Consider the following 21759-nt stretch of genomic DNA (forward strand, 5'->3'; position numbering starts at 1 on the left):
AAATACCAATACTTTTTTTGTGCTCCATATGTGACGATAGCGATGTGTTTGAAAATGAATAAATTATTACTGCTCCCTTATTACAGAAAACATTAATAGTGATGCTCCTTTCACAAAACAAGATGGATTTTCAAATTCCATTTCAAAACATGCATAGTGTCAAATGCATTCATGAACGTCATTTGACACCATGGACAACAACGGAATAGTTACTTGCGAAACAAATAACATTAGGAGTGATTTATGTGGCCTACAACTACTGTATAGTCAAATAAATTAAACAAATAATCTCTATGTGAAAACAAAAACAAAAACATCAACATAAATTCTTTTCACAATGCCATACAGCAAAGCCAATGGTAACACTGATATAATACAATACAATCGCCTCTCCCTTCCAAACAATTCACTTTGGAGAGAGACTTGACATGGGCTATGGTGGTTAGTTCCTGATGTAATCTCAAAAATATACTGCATATCTATTTATTTATTTAAAAAAACAAAAACAACAGCAACACCTTTTGATAATTTTCTTTTTTTATATATTTCTACAATAATCTATAATATGTAGATACATTATGTACAATTTCCCCCTACAGTGTTATGCAAAACTAAAGACATTCTTCTAAAACAGAAGAATAAGTCTGCAGAAAACATCGCTGTTTGCAATGGCAGGGAGTTAAGAGCTGTTTTTATTGCCACACACACACACACACACACACACACACACACACACACACACACACACACACACACACACACACACACACACACACACACACACACACACACACACACACACACACACACACACACACACACACACACACACACACACACACACACACACACACACAGAACATACTGATATGGTTGTGACATTTAGTATTGAAACAGCAACATATTTTAATGACATTTAACCTAAACTAAGTTTACCGAGTTCCATGGATGTCACCACTACTTAGTATTGGGCGAGACCTGTGTAGAATAGTAAATGTTAACCATGTAACAAAATACTTGGATGATTTATTATTTCCTGCTCAAAGACCAAATTATTGAGGGGGACAACGGGTTACTTTGAACTTTGCAATTACTTTGTTGTCTGACCTGTATCCCAAGATTTTGGTGTCTACGGTAAGATCTAATATTCTGAGACATGCTGGTGAATGGTGCATTCACTGTAATATAATCTTCTATAAAATAATTGGAACCGCATCCTTGTTGAAACCTCCTGTTGCATGAACATCATCCGATCTTACATTTTATAATGAACCCTTTTAAAACCTTGGGTTTTTTCCATGTTGCAGGAAAAGCAAATCTTATGAGACCATCAGACCTCATTTATGTTGGATGCCATTTTCTGTTCAGACCACTTCTCTGCTTCTCTGAGAACAAACGTCCAATCGTCCATGGACAGTCCTAGCACAATCCACATATCCTAAACATCAGGAGAGTCTTGTGACAAGTCCTGCTGTATGAGTGTTTCACTAGTGTTCTTTGAAAGTTATACAGCGAGAGTTCTTGGAGAATGCACGAGTCCAGATCTCCGAATGAGAGGGTCAAAACATTACGAGGTCTGTTCCAGGAGACCTCTTGGCTCTCCGAGCTGACACGCGAGACGTCAATTTGCATGAGAATCCATGTTCCGTGGGACTTCTCGTATCAGAAACCACGTTCTATGACATTGTTCGCCCCCACTAATGAGAGTGCAGGGATCTAAGGGCGGCAATGTCCGTTGGTTCAAACCACACTGGTTCAAAACAGTGTAGGGAGCAGCACGGCCTCTAGGGGCCACCAGCGGGGTTTGTAGAATATAAGTCTTGGTTTAGAAATATGTAACACTCCACTGCTGAGACCTAGAGCAGCATAGTTGACATCTGTTGGAGAATTAGAAGGAATGTGAAGAGGAGGGGTACTAAGGAAGATGAGGAAGGTGATGACGATGAAGGTCTGTGGTGGTAATTGTAGGGACCATGGACTCTGTCGGGCGGCCGCACTGTGATGTATCCATTGATGATGCGTACGAGAGGCGGAGGAGGAGACTGGACCGTCGTGCTGGAGAAGAGAGAAATGACAATGACAAATCATTATTATATATACATTTATTTATTTTCGGTTATACTTTGGGCAAAGTGCTTGACGATGAGCTCCTACTGTCTTCTGTGGCTTTTATATCCACCTTTGTGTAACTTTGCTTCTCTAATGACTGCCTTTCTCCCTGTCGGATAAATTAACTGCTATCCAATCTAATTTGCTCATTAGGGGAGCGACATATTTAAATAGACCGATAGACCTTTATTTATCCCGAGGGAAATGCAGTTGTCATAGCAGCGCCGCGGTAAAAACAAGATACAGGTATGGGTAGAGAACAAGTACAGAAGAAATAGTAACGCCAAAAAATCGTGATAATAGGATAACAATATAAAAGACTATAATATATAAAGTATAAAGTCGAGTCCACATCCGACCTGGCCCTCTGCGGGCTGGGCTGGTCAGGTGTGCATAGTGTATAGGCCACCAGTTGGTCGAAATATTGTGTGCATTCTATCACTAATAAAAATGGCATATAAATAGACTAGACAAGATTTCAACAAAAACATAACTATATGAAATTGCTCCAATCAGAGCAAGATGTATTAACTGGCCAGAAATTGCAATGTTTCTTCCCGCATTTCAGATTTAGAAATAAAAGCTACAATATTGTGGTCCGGCAGACATAACTCCAAGGTCTTTTTCCCTTCACTTGGCTTCCTGTCACTCTACATTGACCTGTCAAAACCCTGACCGTAACAAAATTTAAGCAAAGATATGCGTTAAAATAATTTAAAAAAAGAGGCTACAAGACAGTTCTCACTCCTTTCTACCTGTCTCTTGTGTGCTGCTCTGCTTAAAACGTAATGTCATAACCATGTCTTTCGCCCGATTTATACTAGGTACTGTGCCGGCATTGCAACATGATGTGAGCTTGTATATTTGCAATTTTCTGCGCGTGACACCAGCTTGTATATATATATAATAAAAAAAAAGTATAAATCTCTGTTTCTGTCTGCCTTTCTTTCCCCTCGTTTCATTTTCTCTCCTGCTAGGTCTGTCAGTTAAATAGTTTCTGCCTCTCTGTTTGATGCTGGGCCAATGGGGGCTATAGTGTGGTTAAGGCTGGGACACGGCCAGGCAAAACAAACACACAGGTTCCTGAAGTCAGGAGGAACTCTCTGCTTGCCAGCGCTCAGGCTAGAATGGGCACAGCAACTAGGAGGAGGATTATAGATTGAGACAAGGTTTGAGGAAAAAACGACATGATAGCACGTTAGCATTTCGCATTAAACTGACAGGTAACAGTAACTGCCCTTTCCCTTTAGATTAGGAATGCTAGCCAAGTTCAGAATGAACTTTCTATGCACACGCACAACTTGCTATTTCTAGCTGAAAAAAAGCCAGATAAAAAGTGCATTTGAAAACGTATTCCCTTCAAATGGTGCAGACAGGTCTGTTATCTTCGCTGTTGCGATGAGAAATCCTATGGAAGAACATAAGCATCTAAAACCTTTTTCAGTGCCCAAACCGTTCCCCGTGCAATTTCCAAATTAGCCTCAAATTCAAGTGTTTTCATCGCTGGCATATGTTTGCAGTTAATAATATTTACTCTGCATTGATTGGTCTTGGCTTATGGCTAAACCGGTCTGTAGCTCTTGGCCCCAGTTCCTTAGATGGATTTTGATGTTGATGATTAGTTCAGACAGGCTACAGAACAGGTATTTACAAGTTCTATTTTGGTGTCCTTTTATTTTACCGATTCAAATATCTATACTTTTCGTAACCACTGAAACCCAGATGTATTTCATTGAATGGAGTCACCCCAGGGCTCTAAACTATAGATCCACTCCTTTCTTTTCTGTCTACATCAAAATCTCTTCACTAACAATATCTACAGCTAGTAGATCTGCTATTTCTGCTGAATGTTTGCCCCACAATACTGACACGAGGGTTCATGCGGTTAAATTGGATATAGATGTTTGGAGAAGGTACCAATATCTCTATGTAAAGTAATTGGTTATTCTCTCAGAATGTTATTAATGGAGTTAATTTGACTCAGAGATCGTAAAGATGGACCCTCAGAACTAAACTAAAGTATGACGGGTCGTTCTGCAAAAGTAGTCCGATCTACAAGCTCACAACGAGTCACAATGCAGCACATCTGTTAGCTTACAGATCGGCTATTTTTTTTGGGAGTATGAATTAAGCATAACACTGGTGATTTGTCCGTGCATGTATCAAAGAGTGTAGAAAAAGGACTGTAGTGTCCAACTCTCTCTCTCTCAGTCTCTCTTTCTGTCTCTCTTTAATACAGACACAGAGACCCACTCAACATTGATCTCTCTCTCTCTCTGTGTGTTAGTCAGTCACTCTCTACCTCATCCATCCCTTCGCGTCACAGTGGAAAGAATTAAGCCTGGAAGAACGCCTCACAGTACAGCGCGCTCTCGGAAAACACTGAATATTAATACTAGAGCAATACCTTTTCAGACATTAAAATATACAAACTAGGTCCACAGTGTACACTCAAGAACATGTGTCCACAAACAAACTCCTTTTCCTTCTGGTTAAAGCCCTAGTCCGAGATACTAAAAATAACAAGGTTTTCAGACATAATGTATACAACCCACGGGCCATAGACCCTCTCTGTTCATTTGGGACCGAGTTGTGAATATACAAAGTCAAATGCTCGGTGTTAATTGAACCCTGAGAGTGTAGAAATCGAACCTTTATGGTCCACTGGGTCCATTTTTAAAGCCACAGACTTCAATTAACACCGAGGATTTTATTACATGACTTGATTGCTTAATACTTTTCAACTCTTTGCCTACTGCAAACTGACCACATTTCCAAATCATATAAGCATGGAAAATAAAATAAAATAAACCTTGCCCGTACACCACAGGGTTATCCACTTTCAACCATGACGTGCCTATTTTGAACAGGTCATTAAACACATTGTGAGCTTATAGATCGGCTATTTTCGCCGCACGGTGAGTGGTCAAACGTTACTTGCTTTCTGGGGGTTTCAAAGGATTCACCACGCCCCTCGCATGTCATTACTGAACTTTATAGTGACCTAATACACAGACACAAACTGATCTCCAGCCAGCACTCCAGCTTTCAGTAAGTACGGACTCAAGATTTTCGGATCCTGTGTAAACAGTCTGAGTCTCCATCAGTGTATGATCGCCTGAAGCTAGCCATGGTAAATAAGCTTTATGTTCCTTACAGAGTGAATAAATGCATAAGAGTCTGGATGGCAGGGCATACCCTGGCACGTAAATACTTCGACACACACATAGGCACAGACACACACCTACAGCTCGTTGCTGTTGAGCAGAAACCATCTCCATATTTCAACATTTTATGTTTTAGTCTTTTTGAGTGTCACCAAAAATGTGTGAGAAGCTTGTAGATCGGCTATTCTTTATTAGATTTAGCCATTTCTTTGGACAAGAGGTTTCCGCCCGACAGAGACGACATGCAAGTGCACTCAAAATATTTAAATAGGGAGAACGTAGAGACACAATTGCTTCACAGGTTTAATGTTTCTGTCTGATTATGTAGTTTGATGATGGGGGGAAAAAGCCACATTATAGTATTTGATTATGATCCTACATATTAACACCTTGCCTGAGGTTCACTCACAATTTTCTCATCTTTGTGAATAAACAAGGCTATGGGTATAGTGATAAACACATTATGCATTATGTGCCCCGAGGTGAGAATCTGTATTTAATGGTCATAAATGACTTTATCCACTACTGTTTTCCACAGGCACTACAACATAAACAACTTCAAATCAAATTAAAACGGGACTGCCTGCACAATAAACCCTATATCGCCTTGTGGTTGCTCAATCCAAACAAGTCAGTGGAGAGCGCGGTGTCGACAGAGCAGACCACACCTTGTGGCGAGGGTCCCTTGTTTTCCTCTGAAAGGTGAGCTTGTTTTGTTGGCTGGTTAGTCCCTGCCTGGAGCACATCGAGAGACCAAAACCGGATGCTGTCTAAGATTTCCCAGGCTGCTATCTTCATAGCCAAGACACTTAAACCAGGATGCAACCAGTCTGGGCCTATACCACACTGGAGGGTTTTTCTTGAGTGCGTTGCATAGGCGCGCGCACACACACACACACACACACACACACACACACACACACACACACACACACACACACACACACACACACACACACACACACACACACACACACACACACACACACACACACACACACACACACACACAGTACGGTGATGTGATACACTGACTGTTTTAGCCTGCAGCACAACATCAGGAAGTGTCATTTGTGTTCTATAGACAGACAGTCCAGCTTCAGTTACTGGCTCGCACATTTCCAATGTGCCCTCTGCTCTTTTTTTCTTCCGGACATCTTTTTACTTTGCTCCCTTCTTCTCTTCTATGCTCTTCCCATCTCTCCTCTTTTCTTTCATCTTGTCCTCTACATTTCTTCTCACATGATACGGTGGCCAGGGGTGGAAAGCAGCACGAATCACGCTCAACCTCGTGTCTCTTCTAAAAAACCTCTCTCTCATCTCACCTCTCCTCGATGCGGACCCAGAGGTCATTGAAGTGCCGGTGTCGCTGTTTCTTCTGCTTGTTTCTCCTCTTCTTCTTCATCATCTTCCTCTCCGCCTTTTCCAGTTGCTCCAGGCTGTCCGGGGGCAGGAGCATGTGGGGCAGCAGGGGCTCCGTGTCCAGGGGGTGACCCAGGTCGTCCTCGTCGTGGTGGGGAAGCTCATGGAGAAAAGGCTCCAGGGGAGGGGATTCGTCGTGGTTGTCCTCCGTTTCTGGGGACGCAGGCCTGGACCTCCTTGCAGATGAAGGAGACAGAGAGAGAGAGAGAGAGGAGAGTTAAGCTTTGTAGAGGCCTTTAGAGATTCATATAAAATAGAATAGAACTGTATCATTCAACCGAGGTCGTGAGAGGAGGAGTTTATGTTATGTATGAATGCAATATTATGGATGCTACAGCCAACGTGATGCTCTATGATAAAGTAAGGTACTGTAAGGTAACTGAAACCACCCCCACCCACGCAAACACACACATTTGTACTGCTATACTTGTGTTGTGAAGACATCAAGATTTCAGGATTTTAGATTTTAGAATTGTATGAGTGTTCCTTTTGTAAAATATCTGTCGTTTTTGACCCTATAACACTAAAGCTGAAACTAGCGGATCTACAAGCTCAGAACGTGTTGCGCTGCAATACGTTGTGAGCTTGTAGATCCTGCAATTTTCAGTGCGCGACACCGGGCACGCGTCCGAGTATCAATCCACACAACCCCTAAAGCCCTAAACAGCACAAGCACACACAAGAATCATGGACTCACTAGAAACGAGCACATTTAAGCTTTTGTTACACGTGTAATTTTTGCACATGTAATTCTTCTTGTGCTTTCCCCTGAGACAGAAACGTCTGAATGATCTGCAGCTTTCCAGTGTCTCCTCCAATATCCAAACCCATTCATCCTGAGCAAGTGTGTGTGTGTGTGTGTGTGTGTGTGTGTGTGTGTGTGTGTGTGTGTGTGTGTGTGTGTGTGTGTGTGTGTGTGTGTGTGTGTGTGTGTGTGTGTGTGTGTGTGTGTGTGTGTGTGTGTGTGTGTGGGTGGGAGTGAGATGTTTTGCTACCCCACAGTGATTTTTCAGTGACTTTAAAGAACTGTGTATATGTGTGTTGCACACACACACGTGCGTGCCTGAGGGATTCACATCTGCTTGATGGATGATGGCACCAATCACCCATCAGCCATAGTTCCTTATCTCCCCTTAGCACATAGACACACACATGCTCGTACAACCAGACACACACACACACACACACAGATCTCCACAGTGAGATAGCCAGCCACCCATGGTGTGTGTGCATACAGTATCACGGTAGAATGCACCAGCCATTCCCAACCTGTTGGTCGTGAGGATAGTGCACGTGGGTCCTGAAATAACTGGCAAAACACTAAGAATTTTATGATAATATAATATAAAACATTTTCTTAAAAAAAATACCATGACATTATTAACCCATTAAGACCTGAGGCCGATTCTTACTAATGCCTTCTAAAAACAGTTTTTTGAAAAACGTTTCTATATCAGTGGTGCCCAAACTTTTTCATGTCAAGGACCCCCAAAATTATATGTATTTGGCCGCCGACCCCCATCTCAAAATATTTTGTTCCAGGGACCCCCAGAAGCAAGAGTTATGGCCATTTGAAATGTTAGACACCGCAGTGACACTGCTGTAGTGCCCCATATACAGCATGTGCAATACATTTTTCTTTGGTGTGACTATTGTCACGGTAGACCCTTGAACAGGGTTTTTGTCATGTTTGGTGCAGATTGGAGCAATAGTATGCCTGTGGCCCCTAACATGGCACCTGGTGTGACTATTGTCATGGCAGACCCCTGAACAATGTGCCAAGTTTGGTGCGGATTGGAGCAACAGATTGCGTTGGTGAACTATTTAAAGGGTCAGGGTGAGATTACTGGACATAATAGCAAGCTACCTATAGCTAACAGTTGACCAAAGAGCATGGAGTTATTCAATTTGGTATCCAGACCAGGACTGCAATTCATGGAAGCTTGTATGGAAAATAATTTCAGCCAGTGTTTTACACCTGTAAACTTGTGATGTGACAATAAAATTGAAACTGAGGTGTGTGTGTGTGTGTGTGTGTGTGTGTGTGTGTGTGTGTGTGTGTGTGTGTGTGTGTGTGTGTGTGTGTGTGTGTGTGTGTGTGTGTGTGTGTGTGTGTGTGTGTGTGTGTGCGTGCGCGTGTGTAAAAACTTGCAAATGAGGAGTTCTAGTCTAGTATATAATGTTGAAATGCCTGCTCACAGAGGGGCTCTTGTGAGCAAAAACAAAGGCAGAGTCAGAGGTTTATGGGTTTATAGCCATTATATGCAGGGGCATTATAACAGTCCATAAATGTCCAATATTACATGGGTCATGCACACAACAAAATCCTAAAAAGTGTTAACGCTTATAAAAAAGGTTCAATTTGACACTCTCCGATTGTACTCTGCAGTATTTTCTGTGGAATTAGTCAAGAAGAAAGTAATAATTTAAGCCACTAATGTAATTAACAAAATGTATTCAATTGCTATACTAATCATGCTCTCTACGAATATAAAAAAATAGCAGTAGACAGAAGTGGATAGAAGCAGCAAATAAAATGTGTAAGGAAAGGAGGCTAATTGATTTAACCAATAAAACCATATGAATGAATGAGAAAAACATTTGGCTGAGTAAGAATTTCTTAATTTGAGGACACATGCACACTCACAACACACTACTTTCCCAAGACAAGCCATGGGCAAGAAGTTTGATTTAGACAGGGGTTTACATGTGTCAAGGGGGGGGACCATGGGTCCATTTAGGCCCCTTTTCAATTACAACAGCTTAAGAGGCGTGCAAATCAAACTCTAAACTCCACACACAACTCTGAAGGACTGTGGTGTGCGAGAACGACAAAGAGAACGATTGACCGAAATGAGGAACCCAAGGGACATTGTACACAGTCAAATCCTCACTGTTAATTTAACTGAGAAGAGTGTACAAATGGAACCAAAATGGTGTGCATGTGTGTGTGTGTGTGTGTGTGTGTGTGTGTGTGTGTGTGTGTGTGTGTGTGTGTGTGTGTGTGTGTGTGTGTGTGTGTGTGTGTGTGTGTGTGTGTGTGTGTGTGTGTGTGTGCGTGTGCATGCGTGCGAGCCTGTGTGTGATGTTATGCAGACTATTAATACAGCTGCAGTATGCTAGATTTCTTTCCATAGTTTACGACAATTTGTTTGCTGTGAAATTGAAAAAAAGAACAAACATTGTTTATATCGAATGATTTTCAAATCATTTGATATAATGAGTCTACTCTAAAACGTATGATTTTATAAAAAGGACTTTTTGCATTGTAAATAAATATCAAAGTAATTGCACAGCAGCTTGCACATGCACTGAGGGTAAGCAAACAAGCATAATATTCCGTATACAGTAACCTACTTTTCCTAAACAAGTGATGTTTGTTCTATTTTGCAAATTGTGCATTCTTTATTCCTTTCTTTGTTTTAGCCAGTGTCCCCCTGTTAGCTGCTTTCACATTGAGGATATGCCAGTTTGTATAAATGTTCCAATTACAATGCCAGAAATATTTACGGTTTCTCCTCACTGAATATTGTTTTCTATCCTGTTTTCATATCTCAATGTTCTTAAACATTTCATAAGCCAACGGCTGTCTGTCTTACACCTAGAGCTGAGGAAGACAAAGTTGAACACTTTAACCAAAAAATGTCTGGAGCTAATCACTTAAAGATAATTGAAAGAGGTCAAAGAGTTGGCTAATATTTTGCCTATTGCTAAAGCCTAAAGGCTTATTTATTTTCCCCCGCCAACATCCACATCAAAACATGGCTATTACACAATTAGCAGATTACTAGCCGTCTCTGGTTAGGTTTAAGTTGTTAGATCTGACATGCTGTTCCCACCACAGGGAAATTAGTAAAAAAGTAAAATTAATGTAATAAAGAGGTGTCAACATAACACCTATAGTGAGACATGGGGAGACATCTAGTCCTTGAGAAAAGCATAATCAATGAAGGGATTATTACTGCGTGTAGCTTTTGATTATTTGCAGACGGTACATGTCTTTTTTTTTCACCAGGGCTTAAGCTGAACTTAAAACATCTGTTTTGGGTCTGCAGGATGAAATTAGACCAACTACGGAGTTGCGCTTACTTGGAAAATGATTTCCATTTGAAATCCAGTCTGCAAAAAAAAAACGGAGACAAAAATAAATAAATAAATACCCCCACCAGGGCCGCGGGGCAACAGTTGCAGCCAGGCCATGAAACCGTACACCAATTTAAGTGATAAAATATGGACCTACCAATTTCACAGACTCGTGTTTTCAGAAGAAATCATAATGTGTAACAACTTTGTGGCGGAATAGGATACTGTCTGCCTCACTCACTCTCTCTCTCATCCCTCCGTCTGCCTTTCGTTGTTGTCTCTCTATCCAGCAGGTCCAGGCATACCTTTTCTCTCTCCATTAGGGCTGCAACCACTTTTTATCTTCTAAGTGATTATTCCATCGACAACTTTTTTGAGTAATCACAAAGCGTATTTCTAACAAATATTTATATCAACAAATCGATTAACCACTTAAAGGAGCATTTCACCCCTGGAAGAACTTACAGTCACTCAATGTTAATAATATTTGTAGTAGATAACAGTAGCAAAATATGAAATTTGCACCCTATGGCCAGAACAATATAGAAGTCTGTGTGTTTGGATCATGTTTATGGGTCATAGACCTAGATAAAAATACGGGTTTCATGCAAAATCGGCGAAATGTCCCTTTAAGCATTATTTTATACTTCATCACAAGACACCGTTGTGAAAAAAAATGAAGATAGCCATAACAATTGCACTGCGATGCGTTGTGAGCTTGTATATTGACTATCTTAATGATTTCAGAATTTTCTTCCTATAATGAATTGCCCAAAATAGGGATTGATTATTTTATTAAAGCATTGCTTATCGATATTTTAAATATAATCAATTAGTTTGATTAATTGTTGCACCCCTACACTCCTTCGCCGTCCTTTACTTAACTTAAACCCTATATACTTCATTGTACACCAAATAGCCCAAATATCTGATCTACAAGCTTTGGCTGTGCATCGGCTGTTTCTTGCATATCTTTACAGAATATTCACCTATTATGACATGCCCAGAAGGACGCTAGGGTTCATCTGGTTAAAGATTATAACATTACACCTATCCGTTGTTCCATTGTGTCTTTTTAAAAACACATTATTCCAAATCGTATTCACTCCCATGTGGTACCAGGAAATGAGGTCACGTCCACTCTCAAAACAACCAATACCACATTGCGTGGTATTTCACCGACTTCCCATGCTCTACAACACCTCTGGCTTGCTTTTCATCAGACACCACCTCTCCATTCTGCTCCAAGTCCCACTACAATATCCCCCTCCCCAAACCCCTCCTATACTGTCCACGGCTTTGTTCAGCTCCGACCTCAACCTGTGATGATGACATGTACCCCACTGTGCCCAAGCCAAAGAAAACACAGCCACTTATATATAGAATAGGAATCGTATTGTTCCGACTAAAAGTCTTAAAGCAAGCATTTTAAACAAGAGAACAATTGGCCTTCTATTGTTGCTTTTGTTCTGTCATACATTTCTATCTGCCTCTCTCTCTCTCTCTCTCTCTGTCTCTCTTAATCCTTCTCTGTCTGTCTGTCTGTCTGTCTGTCTGTCTGTCTCTCTCTCTGATTATATTAACACTCTTTGTAGCCGTTTCTATCCACACTAGGGTGACCAGATGGTAAGGGGAAAAACTTGTGACAACTGGGGGTTGTTGTGGGTTTGAGCCGTCAGGAACCATCAGCAGGCTGGGCAGTGGCAGCCATCACAGCTAAGTCCCATCTGTAGTTATTTTATTTAATGTACGGCAAACACAATCCCTTTTTTTAATACACACCGTTTAAAAGAATACTACACACAGCCGTGTTTATGCTAGAGGAAAGATTAGGTGCTGACATGTCCGTAACTCTTTTGAAGCTAATGCAATAAAAGTGAACATTTCACAATGAACACTTTTTATGACTTGAAGCTTGAAAGCTTGCATTAACGCAGTGGTTCTCAAAGTGGGGTCCGGGGGAAAAGTTCTATCAAATGGGGGGCCGTAGCCTAATCCATATCAAAGCGGGGGTCCTTGAAATGAAAAGGGTAGTCTATCATGTACTGTAGGTCAGTGGTTCTCAAACTTTTTAATGTCAAGGACCCCCATATTGACACTTGTTAGCCTGCGGACCCCCATTTGAAAATATATGCCAAGGACCCCCATAAGAGAAGATTTGTTTTGGCTCTAGGAGTGATTTTCAACCATTTTAATTTCAAGGACCCCCAGTTTGACATGTATTTTAATGGCATTTCTAACTCTGGGACCCCAATTTATATTGTAAAGTCAATGTTAACTTAACTCTGGGGTGTACAAATGGAACCAAATGGATCCGTTGGTTCCATTTGTACACTCTCAGAGTTGTAATACAGACCCATAAGGGTTCATTTGGTTCCTAACTGTCCATCATTTAGCTTGGGACCCCGTGGAACTCCCTCAAGGACACCACTTTGAGAACCAACGCTGTAGCTATCGTGGAGGCAAATTATCAGAATATTCTGAAACATAAATGAAAAGTAAAAAAAAAAGAGAAAACTTAAGTGAAAGAGAGAGACCTTGAAAACCAAGGCGAAGGGAAATAAATTAAGAGAACGGCAATGGCATTGCAAGCCGAAAATAGCTGACCTACAAGTTCACAAAGCGGCGCGCATGCAACGCGTGTTGTGAGCTTGTAAGTAGGCCATGCGACGCCATGCGACGCCATGCGACGCCGGAGCATAAATTTGGCATGGACATGGAAGACAGCTACACGGGACAAAGAAAGAGAGGTGGAAAGAAAGATAGAAAAACAGAGAGAAAAAGAGAGAGAGAGAGAGAGTGCAGCGGCCTTCAAGTGGTAAGCCCGTTTCCCACATTGGAATCCAGCGAAGGCCGCAGCATTGCTCTAAACTATCACCCTTAAGAAGTCTGGCTTTGGCGGTTTAACTTGTTTATCACTTCAAGACACGGCGCTCCACGGCCCAAGAATTAGTCAAGGCCACAGCGGAGCCACAATCCTTTCTCTTACACTCTCGAAATATCACTTCCAGAACGCGCTGGACCGCGCGACTTAGCAGACATTTGTTGTCATGTCCCGGAATTCACATACTGTACGCCCATCATCCCCATTGACATCAGGATAATGATTTGTTATTTCTAAGGGGGTGTAAAAAAAGAAAGTGTGCTAGTTGTGCTCATAACAATGCGTGAAATTTACATTATAAACAGTGAGCCCACCAATATGTGAGCGTGTCGACTGGGTAGCTGTGCTGTGGGGGTGGTCTTAAAGGAGCACGTCATCCAATTTCAACCCATCTTCATATAATTGGTCCTCACTAATGCTCGTTATAAGACGGCACCATTTCTGTCTACTCACGGCGTCTCTCAGAGTTTGGGCTGTGGACGGTTTTGAATCCCACCTACCAGTGACATCATCGGTAGGCAGGTTTGGTAATTTCCATTTTAAATGTTTCAGTGCCACGCTATGAGCTTGTAGATCTGCTATTTGTGCAAATCTTTGAATAAAGCGAATATTTGTAAAATGTTTCGTTCCAGGGACCTCCAGAGGCAAAGATTTGCACACAATTTCACAATTTTCCAAAAATAGCAGATCTACAAGCTCATAGCGTGGCACTCGGTGCCGCACTATGAGCTTGTATATCTGCTATTTAATAGCCAAAGTATAAAATAATGGTTATAACTAAAAATGCTTCCCGATGCGTTCCCGGATTGATTGGGTTAAGTGTGTGCGTGTGTGTTAGTGTGTGTGTGTGTGTGTGTTTACCTGCTAATGGGCTGCCCAGCGGGGGTGTGCTCCACCTCGTATCCCTGGCGACGCAGCACGTCAATCACAGTGTTGTTGCCCAGGAAATGGCCTGCAAATCCAAACACATCGGTCACTTATTATGACTGACTGACTGACTGTCACTCATGTGAACTGTCACGTTCAGGGCTGTAACTAATGATCATTTTATTAGTGATTCATTTATCGATTATTATTATACAGTATCAACGAATCGATTGACCACTTAAGCGTTGTTTTATACTTAGTATTTTATACAATGGTGCCATGTAATAATACTGTTAATAGCCGATCTACAGGTTCACAATGAGCTTGTAGATCAGCTATTTTCACTAAAAAGCGATTTAAAAAAAATAATGACATGACTAAAATAAGGATTATTAATTGATTATTTGATTACATTATCATACATATATTTTTTATAATCAATTAAACTATTTGCTGTTGTTTGTGAGAGGACCACGATGGAAATACGTCCTGGACTTATTAACACACACAGAGTTTCACGCTGCTCATATTGCAGTCATGTCACACACACATAGTACACACATGCACACGGCCATAGACAGACAGACAGGGGGTCATTGTGTCACCGACTAGCGGAAAAGGTTTAAGTGCTGTTTTTTAGTGCTTTAGGGCTTTCTCCCAGGGATACTTGACAATAGATGGTTGTCCATACTGGATGGACAGCATGGCTCTACAGCCCGTATCAGGACTGCTTCACAACCACAAGGTGGTCACCTTCGATGTAACTGAATTTTGATAGTTAAAAATGAAGGAAAAAGCAAAAAACCTTTGTAATACCTTTTTACTTTTACTCAAGTTAAAGTTTGAATGCAGGCTTTTTACTTACTATTACTTTACGTAACCCAGTAGTTTTATGTTGTGGTATTGCTACTTATCACTTAATCCATTAAGGCCTGCTGGTTCCGATCCTACAAAATATCTTCATTAGTTTTCTGAAAAACTAGTGTTGCTATATCAGTGGTTCTCAAACTTTCAAGTCAAGGACACCCCAAAATTATATGTATTTGGCCGCGGAGCCCATCTCAAAAATATTTAGTTCCAGGGACCCCCAGAAGCCAAGATTTGATTTAAAACATTTTTGCTTTACAAATATGTATATTGAAAGATTTGCAAACATTTTCACAATGTTTCAAAAATAGCAGATCTACAAGGTCATAGCGCGGCACTCAGTGCCACGCTATGAGCTTGTAGATCTGCTCATTTTGAATAGCCAAAGACATCTAAAACGACACAGATGCGTTCCCGGTCTTAATGGTAGAACATCCGAGTACTTCTTCCACCACTGGGCCAAAGCTACTAACTTCTGAAATGACATCAACTCCCCCACCGCAGAAATCCTGGAGTGTTATTTCTAACTCGACGAGTGTAAAAATGGACCCTGAAAGGATCTCTCCTCCCTATCTGGTTTCCATCACATCCTATTTGGGTTTGTTCCTCCCAAACGCTCTTGGCACCATGTTTCTACTCCTCCTCCTCCTCCTCCTCCTCCTCCTCCTCCTCCACCCCATCCCTTCTCTTCCTTCTACATCCTTCCATTCTTGGACCATTTGCGTCCTGTGGTGGAAAGTGACATCTTTTGACAACATTTACTCAAAGTGACAACATTTACTCAATCATTTGCCTCTGAGAGTAGACTAGTATGGGGTCGAAGTATGACGTATCAAGAAGAAGGAAATACTCAAGTAAAGTAAAAGTACCTTGAAATTGAACTTAAGTACCGTGCTTGAGTAAATGTACTTAGTTACCTTACACCACTGCTTTTGCTGCACTCTCTCACCCGCTCATCTTAATACATTAATTCTCACCCTTCTCCTCTTGTCATCCTGCCTTCCAGTTGCTCATACCCCCCTTCTCTCTACCATTACCTCCTCCACTCATCTCTTCACTTTCTCCTGCTCTGCTCTCTCTCTCTCTCTCATCTCCACCCTTTATCTATCTCTCTCTCGCCCTCTCTTTTCCCCTTCTTCTTTCTCGCTGACCCTCTCAGCTATAGGTAAAGTGGGGGGCATTGAGGATTCAGGTTGCCGTGTCAAGAGGTCTCCATTCTTCTCCTCTAGTCTGACAAAGGGGTAGCAGGGGTCCATTGTCCGGGCCCGCTCAGCCATGGCATCATAGAGCATGTGCAAACAAAAAGCTCAGCACTCTAATCTGGCCCTGAGCCATTGAGACTTTGCCCTCGTTGCATTATGGGTTGCCATGTTGCTGCCCCCTTGTCGACAACCTCTAACTGTTGACAGATAATATGTGACAAACCCAGGATGGTCAGGGGGACGTTGTAATTTGCTCTTTTTTTCCTCCCTCACTTTTTTGTTGTATTGTTTTAAACATGACATACGGTTCTTTTCTGGTAGCGTGTCCTGGATATCTGTGCCGTGTGATTTTACATCACAGTGAAAGAGAACTAAATGTATTGCAAGTGAAGCTAGCGATGCCATTAACCCATTAAGACCTGAGGCCGATCTAAAAAAAAAATTGTAAATCCTAACAGCTTTTTGAAAAAAATATACAAAATAAATGTCCACGTTTTTTCGCACTCGGTGCCGCGCTATGAGCTTGTATATCTGCTATTTTTGAATAGCCAAATAAATCTAAAAATGACACAGACAGTCTTAATGGGTTAAGACCGGGTTTGAAAATAATAGATCGATTTGACTGAAATTGTTATTGTATTGGCCAATATCTAGTCACCATTTATGAATCATCGCTATATACACCAAAATATCTATACACCATTATTTAAGCACATCAAAAGCTCTGTCTATCGGTGGACTTCAAGATAAAGGACACTGAACCCGATCTACAGTACATCAAAGCACGCAAAGGGACTTCAGCCGTTACTTTTCCTTACTCCTTACTTATCATTATCACCACTGTTCAGGTACACTCAGCTGTGGAAGTACTACTCATATGTTTTACTCAAGCAAATGTAGCAATACCACAATATATAACTCATACTCTGAAAATACTTTCCACCACTGGGTGCACTCCAGCATAAAACACAAAGTCTTGTAGTGAACTATAGGGAGCCACAGAGAACTTGGCAAACCAGCAGAAGAGAGGGATGAAGGGAGAGCGAGTGAAAGAAAGAGGTACAGAAGAGACGGAGGGGAGAAGGAGATAGAGAGGGTGCGATTGCGACAGAGCGAGACGTACGCACAAAGATGTCCTGCTTTATCCACATCTAAAAAAACAACTCGGTGTGACTGATGCAAGTTTATTTCAGGGGGATTAAGGTGGGACAAATGAAGCCCCCCGCCACACACACGAGAACACTAACACTAGGAGCTGAACCATCATCGGTCGTCTCCTGTCATCACACTGTTCCACTGTGTTGGATTCTTGCAGGAGAAAGGACAGTTTCAAACACGAGTTGCGGTCTGTCATGGTGGGGATATGGGAGTTCTACACATCGTCTACGCGTATCGTCGGAAACCTCGTATCTCCGTGTTTCTGCTTTTTATGTCATCTAATGCCCTACTTTGTCATGCAAGCTTAAGTAGTGAAAATAGCCGATCTACAAGCTCACAATGTGTCGCATCGCGACACATTGTGAGCTTGTAGATCGGCTGTTTTCACTATTTCGGAAAATGGTTGTTACATTTACTGAAAAGTAACGGTTTTGGACATAAAAGGTTTCCACCGACTTTATGCAAAATGTCAGATGCATGAAAAAGATGGACTGTTGAATCGATTGCTGAATTAATTACAGTATGTAACCAGTTTGACAATCCTTTAAAACAAAGATTTATAAGAAGATTTGCTACCTTAATCACTTTCCTAAATTTGAACATGTTCAAAATATGATAATTTCACTTACTCCAACGCACTAGCAGATCATTTTATATTTGATTTGACCTACTCCTTCCTTCATTTTTTTAATGATATTCTTTATTTTTCTAATTTCTCAAAAGGTAGCAGCACATATAATAGCTAAACATGCCAGCATTTCATATAAAAGGCCATTTTATAAGCAGTCCTCCTTAACAATAAGCCGTTTCACATAGGCCTAATATTAAAAAAATAAAATTAAAAAATAAACCTAGCCTGCCTGTGCTCCATAAGTCACGGAATTACAAACAAAAACAAAACGTAGACATCTCTGATTAAAAATGATTGATGCCCCTGTGAGCACTGGAAAGGAGAAACAGAAAATTATGTTTTAACAGTATGAGTTTTTCCTGAAATTAGGCCATACATGCGATGTAGGCTTTGGCAGCCAGCGGTGCACAGTAAAATCCTCAGTGTTCATTTTGACTGAGTGTGTAAAAAAATTGACCCAAATGGACGCTTCCGTTTTGGGTCCATGTACGTTCTGTCAGGTGGGTTATTTCCATCTCCTTTAGTTTCTTTACTTTATGACAGTGGATCTTTGAAACCTGCTTAGCAAAGAAGCCACACAATTAACTTCAAACGGGAAAGAAAAACGGAGAATTCAACAGGTCCCTGACACACTGCAGTCAAAGTGGAAAAGAAAAGGGAACCAGGAACAACTGTGAAATTGAATCAGAAAAAGACAAGTGGAAAAGACAGCTGACAACTCTCATTATCACATCAACCTCAGTGAGCTATTACACAACAATACAACACACTAATGCTCAAGTGTTCATTTAAACATCCTGAAACCTCGGTGTCCCTATTCTGGGGATAACTTCCGATGAAAATAGCTGATCTACAAGCTTACAGGAGTGGGTCATTTCGCCCACTCGTCTTTACACCTGTAAACCTGTGACGTGACAATAAAGCTGATTCTGACATTGATTCAGATTCTCTGAACACCAGATATATATGTACCAGATATGCATTTGTTTATGTATTTTTTACGTAAAAAAAAAAACTTTAAGTGTATCATGTTAGTTCCACTGATCTAAGCCGGAACACAATCAATTGATTGATGATCATTAAAATAAACATGCCCTAAAGGCCAGACTGCACCAAAGCAACTAGTCGCAACTAGTCGCAACTCCTTGCAACAAGGCGTTTGCAAGGAGTTGCATTGGCGCGGTCTGGCCTTTAGAACGCACGCCGCCCACCCATCTGACCACTTAACAGTGGTCCCCCAGAAAGAGTAAAAGCCTGAGTGTCATTTTGTGGCATATGCCCTAAAGTTCAAGAACCCTGTTCCCCGAAATCATGTCCGTGAGAGCTGATAAATTTCCACTGAATGTTTGTTTAGGCCATTTTCATACATTTTAACCCATCCAATCCGGGAACATATCTACAAATGTCTTCTAAATCCTAACAGTTTTCTTTTATTTAAACGTATGTTGCTATATACATCAGTGGTTCTCAAACATTTTCATGTCAAGGACCCCCCCAAATTATATGTACCGTATTTGGCCGCGGAACCCCATCTCAAAATATTTAGTTCCAGGGACCCCCGCCCCAGAAGCAGAGATTTGAGTTACAAATGTTTGCTTTAAAATATATATATATATATATATATATATATATTCAAAGATTTGCAAACATTTTCATTATTTTTCCAAAATAGCAGATCTACAAGCTCATAGCGCAGCACTCTGTGCCGCACTATGAGCTTGTATATCTGCTATTTTTGAATAGCCAAAATGTAAAATAATGCTTTTTTAGCTCAAATGAAAAAGTGACACAGATGCGTTCCAGGTCTAAATGGGTTAAAGCTACGAAATGGTCCAAAAGTATGTACACGGTAATGTACAGTATTTTAAATGTATGTCTTTCCAGAGGCCCAGGTCCCTGTAGCAGTTAGTGCTGAGGGAGAGAGGAGATGGCAGAGATAAGATGTAGGGACTGACCTGAAAGCTCTCATTCACAACTAGGCTCCGGCATGGGAGAATAGGACTACTCATACATATATATATATATATAAGGTCACTAAGCGAGCCGACTTCCCAAGCCATATAAAAACTTAAGAGATCAATATAACTTCTAAAATGGTTCACTGACTTCTTGAAATGTTTATGAATAGTTAAGTGAATTTTAGTGCGATGCTGCAGGCTCGTTTTTTACGACCCCCCCATAAAACATAACTCCCGTTTTTAATGTATAATTTGAATGGTTGTTTGGGCCTGACTGTACTCAGAGAGAGCCATTATTATAGATTAATTATACATCCAAACAAACTTATATTACAGACTGCCGGTGCTACCGCGCCTTGTGCCATGTGCGTTACGCTTCAAAAGCCTCAGTATAAAAATTAACCCGCGGTAGCGGCAGCCCCTTTTTTTGGTTTCAGGACACATTTGATCCGGATCACCAAGGAAACCAGGCCAATATCATATTATCAGCACACATAATTAAATGAAAGTGACTTTGGGGCATAGCTCTAATAGCATTAAAAGCAAGGCCAATGTGGTCTTCAATAACCACAATGTTTTCGATACTTTAGAACAGTGGTTGTCAAACATTTTCATGTCAAGGACGCACAAATTAATATGTATTTGGCTGTGGACCCCAATCTGAAACAACATTTTTTTGCCAGGGACCCCATCTGAACATATTTTTTTGCCAGGGACCCCATCTGAACATATTTTGTGCCAGGGATCCCCATCTGAACATATCTTGTGCCAGGTAACCCCCATACAAGATTTGTGTTGTTAAAATGTTTCCAAAATATATTAGAAATAATATTGTTTTGAAAATAGCACATCTACAAGCTCACAATGCGTTGCGATCTGCAATTTTCAAAAATAGTCGATGTATATAGGGTTAAAGTGGTTAAATACATTTTGATGCTTGAACTAATTTTGCTGGCGACCCCCTGGAACACCCTCAAGGTCCCCTGGGGGTTCCCAGACCCTACTTTGAGAACCACTGCATTAGAACAGTCTGGAGGCACACCTGCATGCTCACTCAGAGGCACATGAGAATGACACAGCACACACGTTGAGAGCCACTGTCGTATGCTAGCTTTAAAAAAAAAAGGGGCACCCAGTATCCTCAACCCTTCGCTGAAGTTATTAGAACATATGGTAAGCCTTAAATAGCGTTCCTTTTCCATACACAGCAATATTTACATTACGACGTGTAACCAGGGACCAAGCGGCAGTTCTCATAACATTATGGGATGTTGAATAAACAAACGTTAAAGGCAGAGCTGAAGACATTCTACCCTGTAGGTATATAGCCTGCAAAACAGCGGTTGGTGTGCGCTCCTTGTTAGTGAGCTAGCCTACATGGCCAATAGTCACCGCTGCTAACCACAGAACA

General features: G+C 41.1%; 1 protein-coding gene across 1 annotated transcript in view; it reads right to left on the minus strand.

Moving 5' to 3' along the window:
• Positions 1 to 745: 745 nt before the first annotated feature.
• Positions 746 to 21759, minus strand: part of trabd2a (TraB domain containing 2A) — a 78839-nt gene continuing 57825 nt past the window's right edge. Inside the window, exons 5-7 of the mRNA XM_084046748.1 lie at positions 14527 to 14617; positions 6602 to 6874; positions 746 to 2055 (exon numbers count right to left, since the gene is read on the minus strand). Of these exons, the coding sequence (XP_083902874.1) occupies positions 1857 to 2055; positions 6602 to 6874; positions 14527 to 14617 (563 nt within the window). The 3' untranslated portion in view covers positions 746 to 1856. The remainder of the gene's footprint in view (positions 2056 to 6601; positions 6875 to 14526; positions 14618 to 21759) is intronic.

Source organism: Gymnoscopelus microlampas (genome assembly GCF_963454915.1).
Source record: "Gymnoscopelus microlampas genome assembly, chromosome: 21".
NCBI lineage: Eukaryota > Metazoa > Chordata > Actinopteri > Myctophiformes > Myctophidae > Gymnoscopelus > Gymnoscopelus microlampas.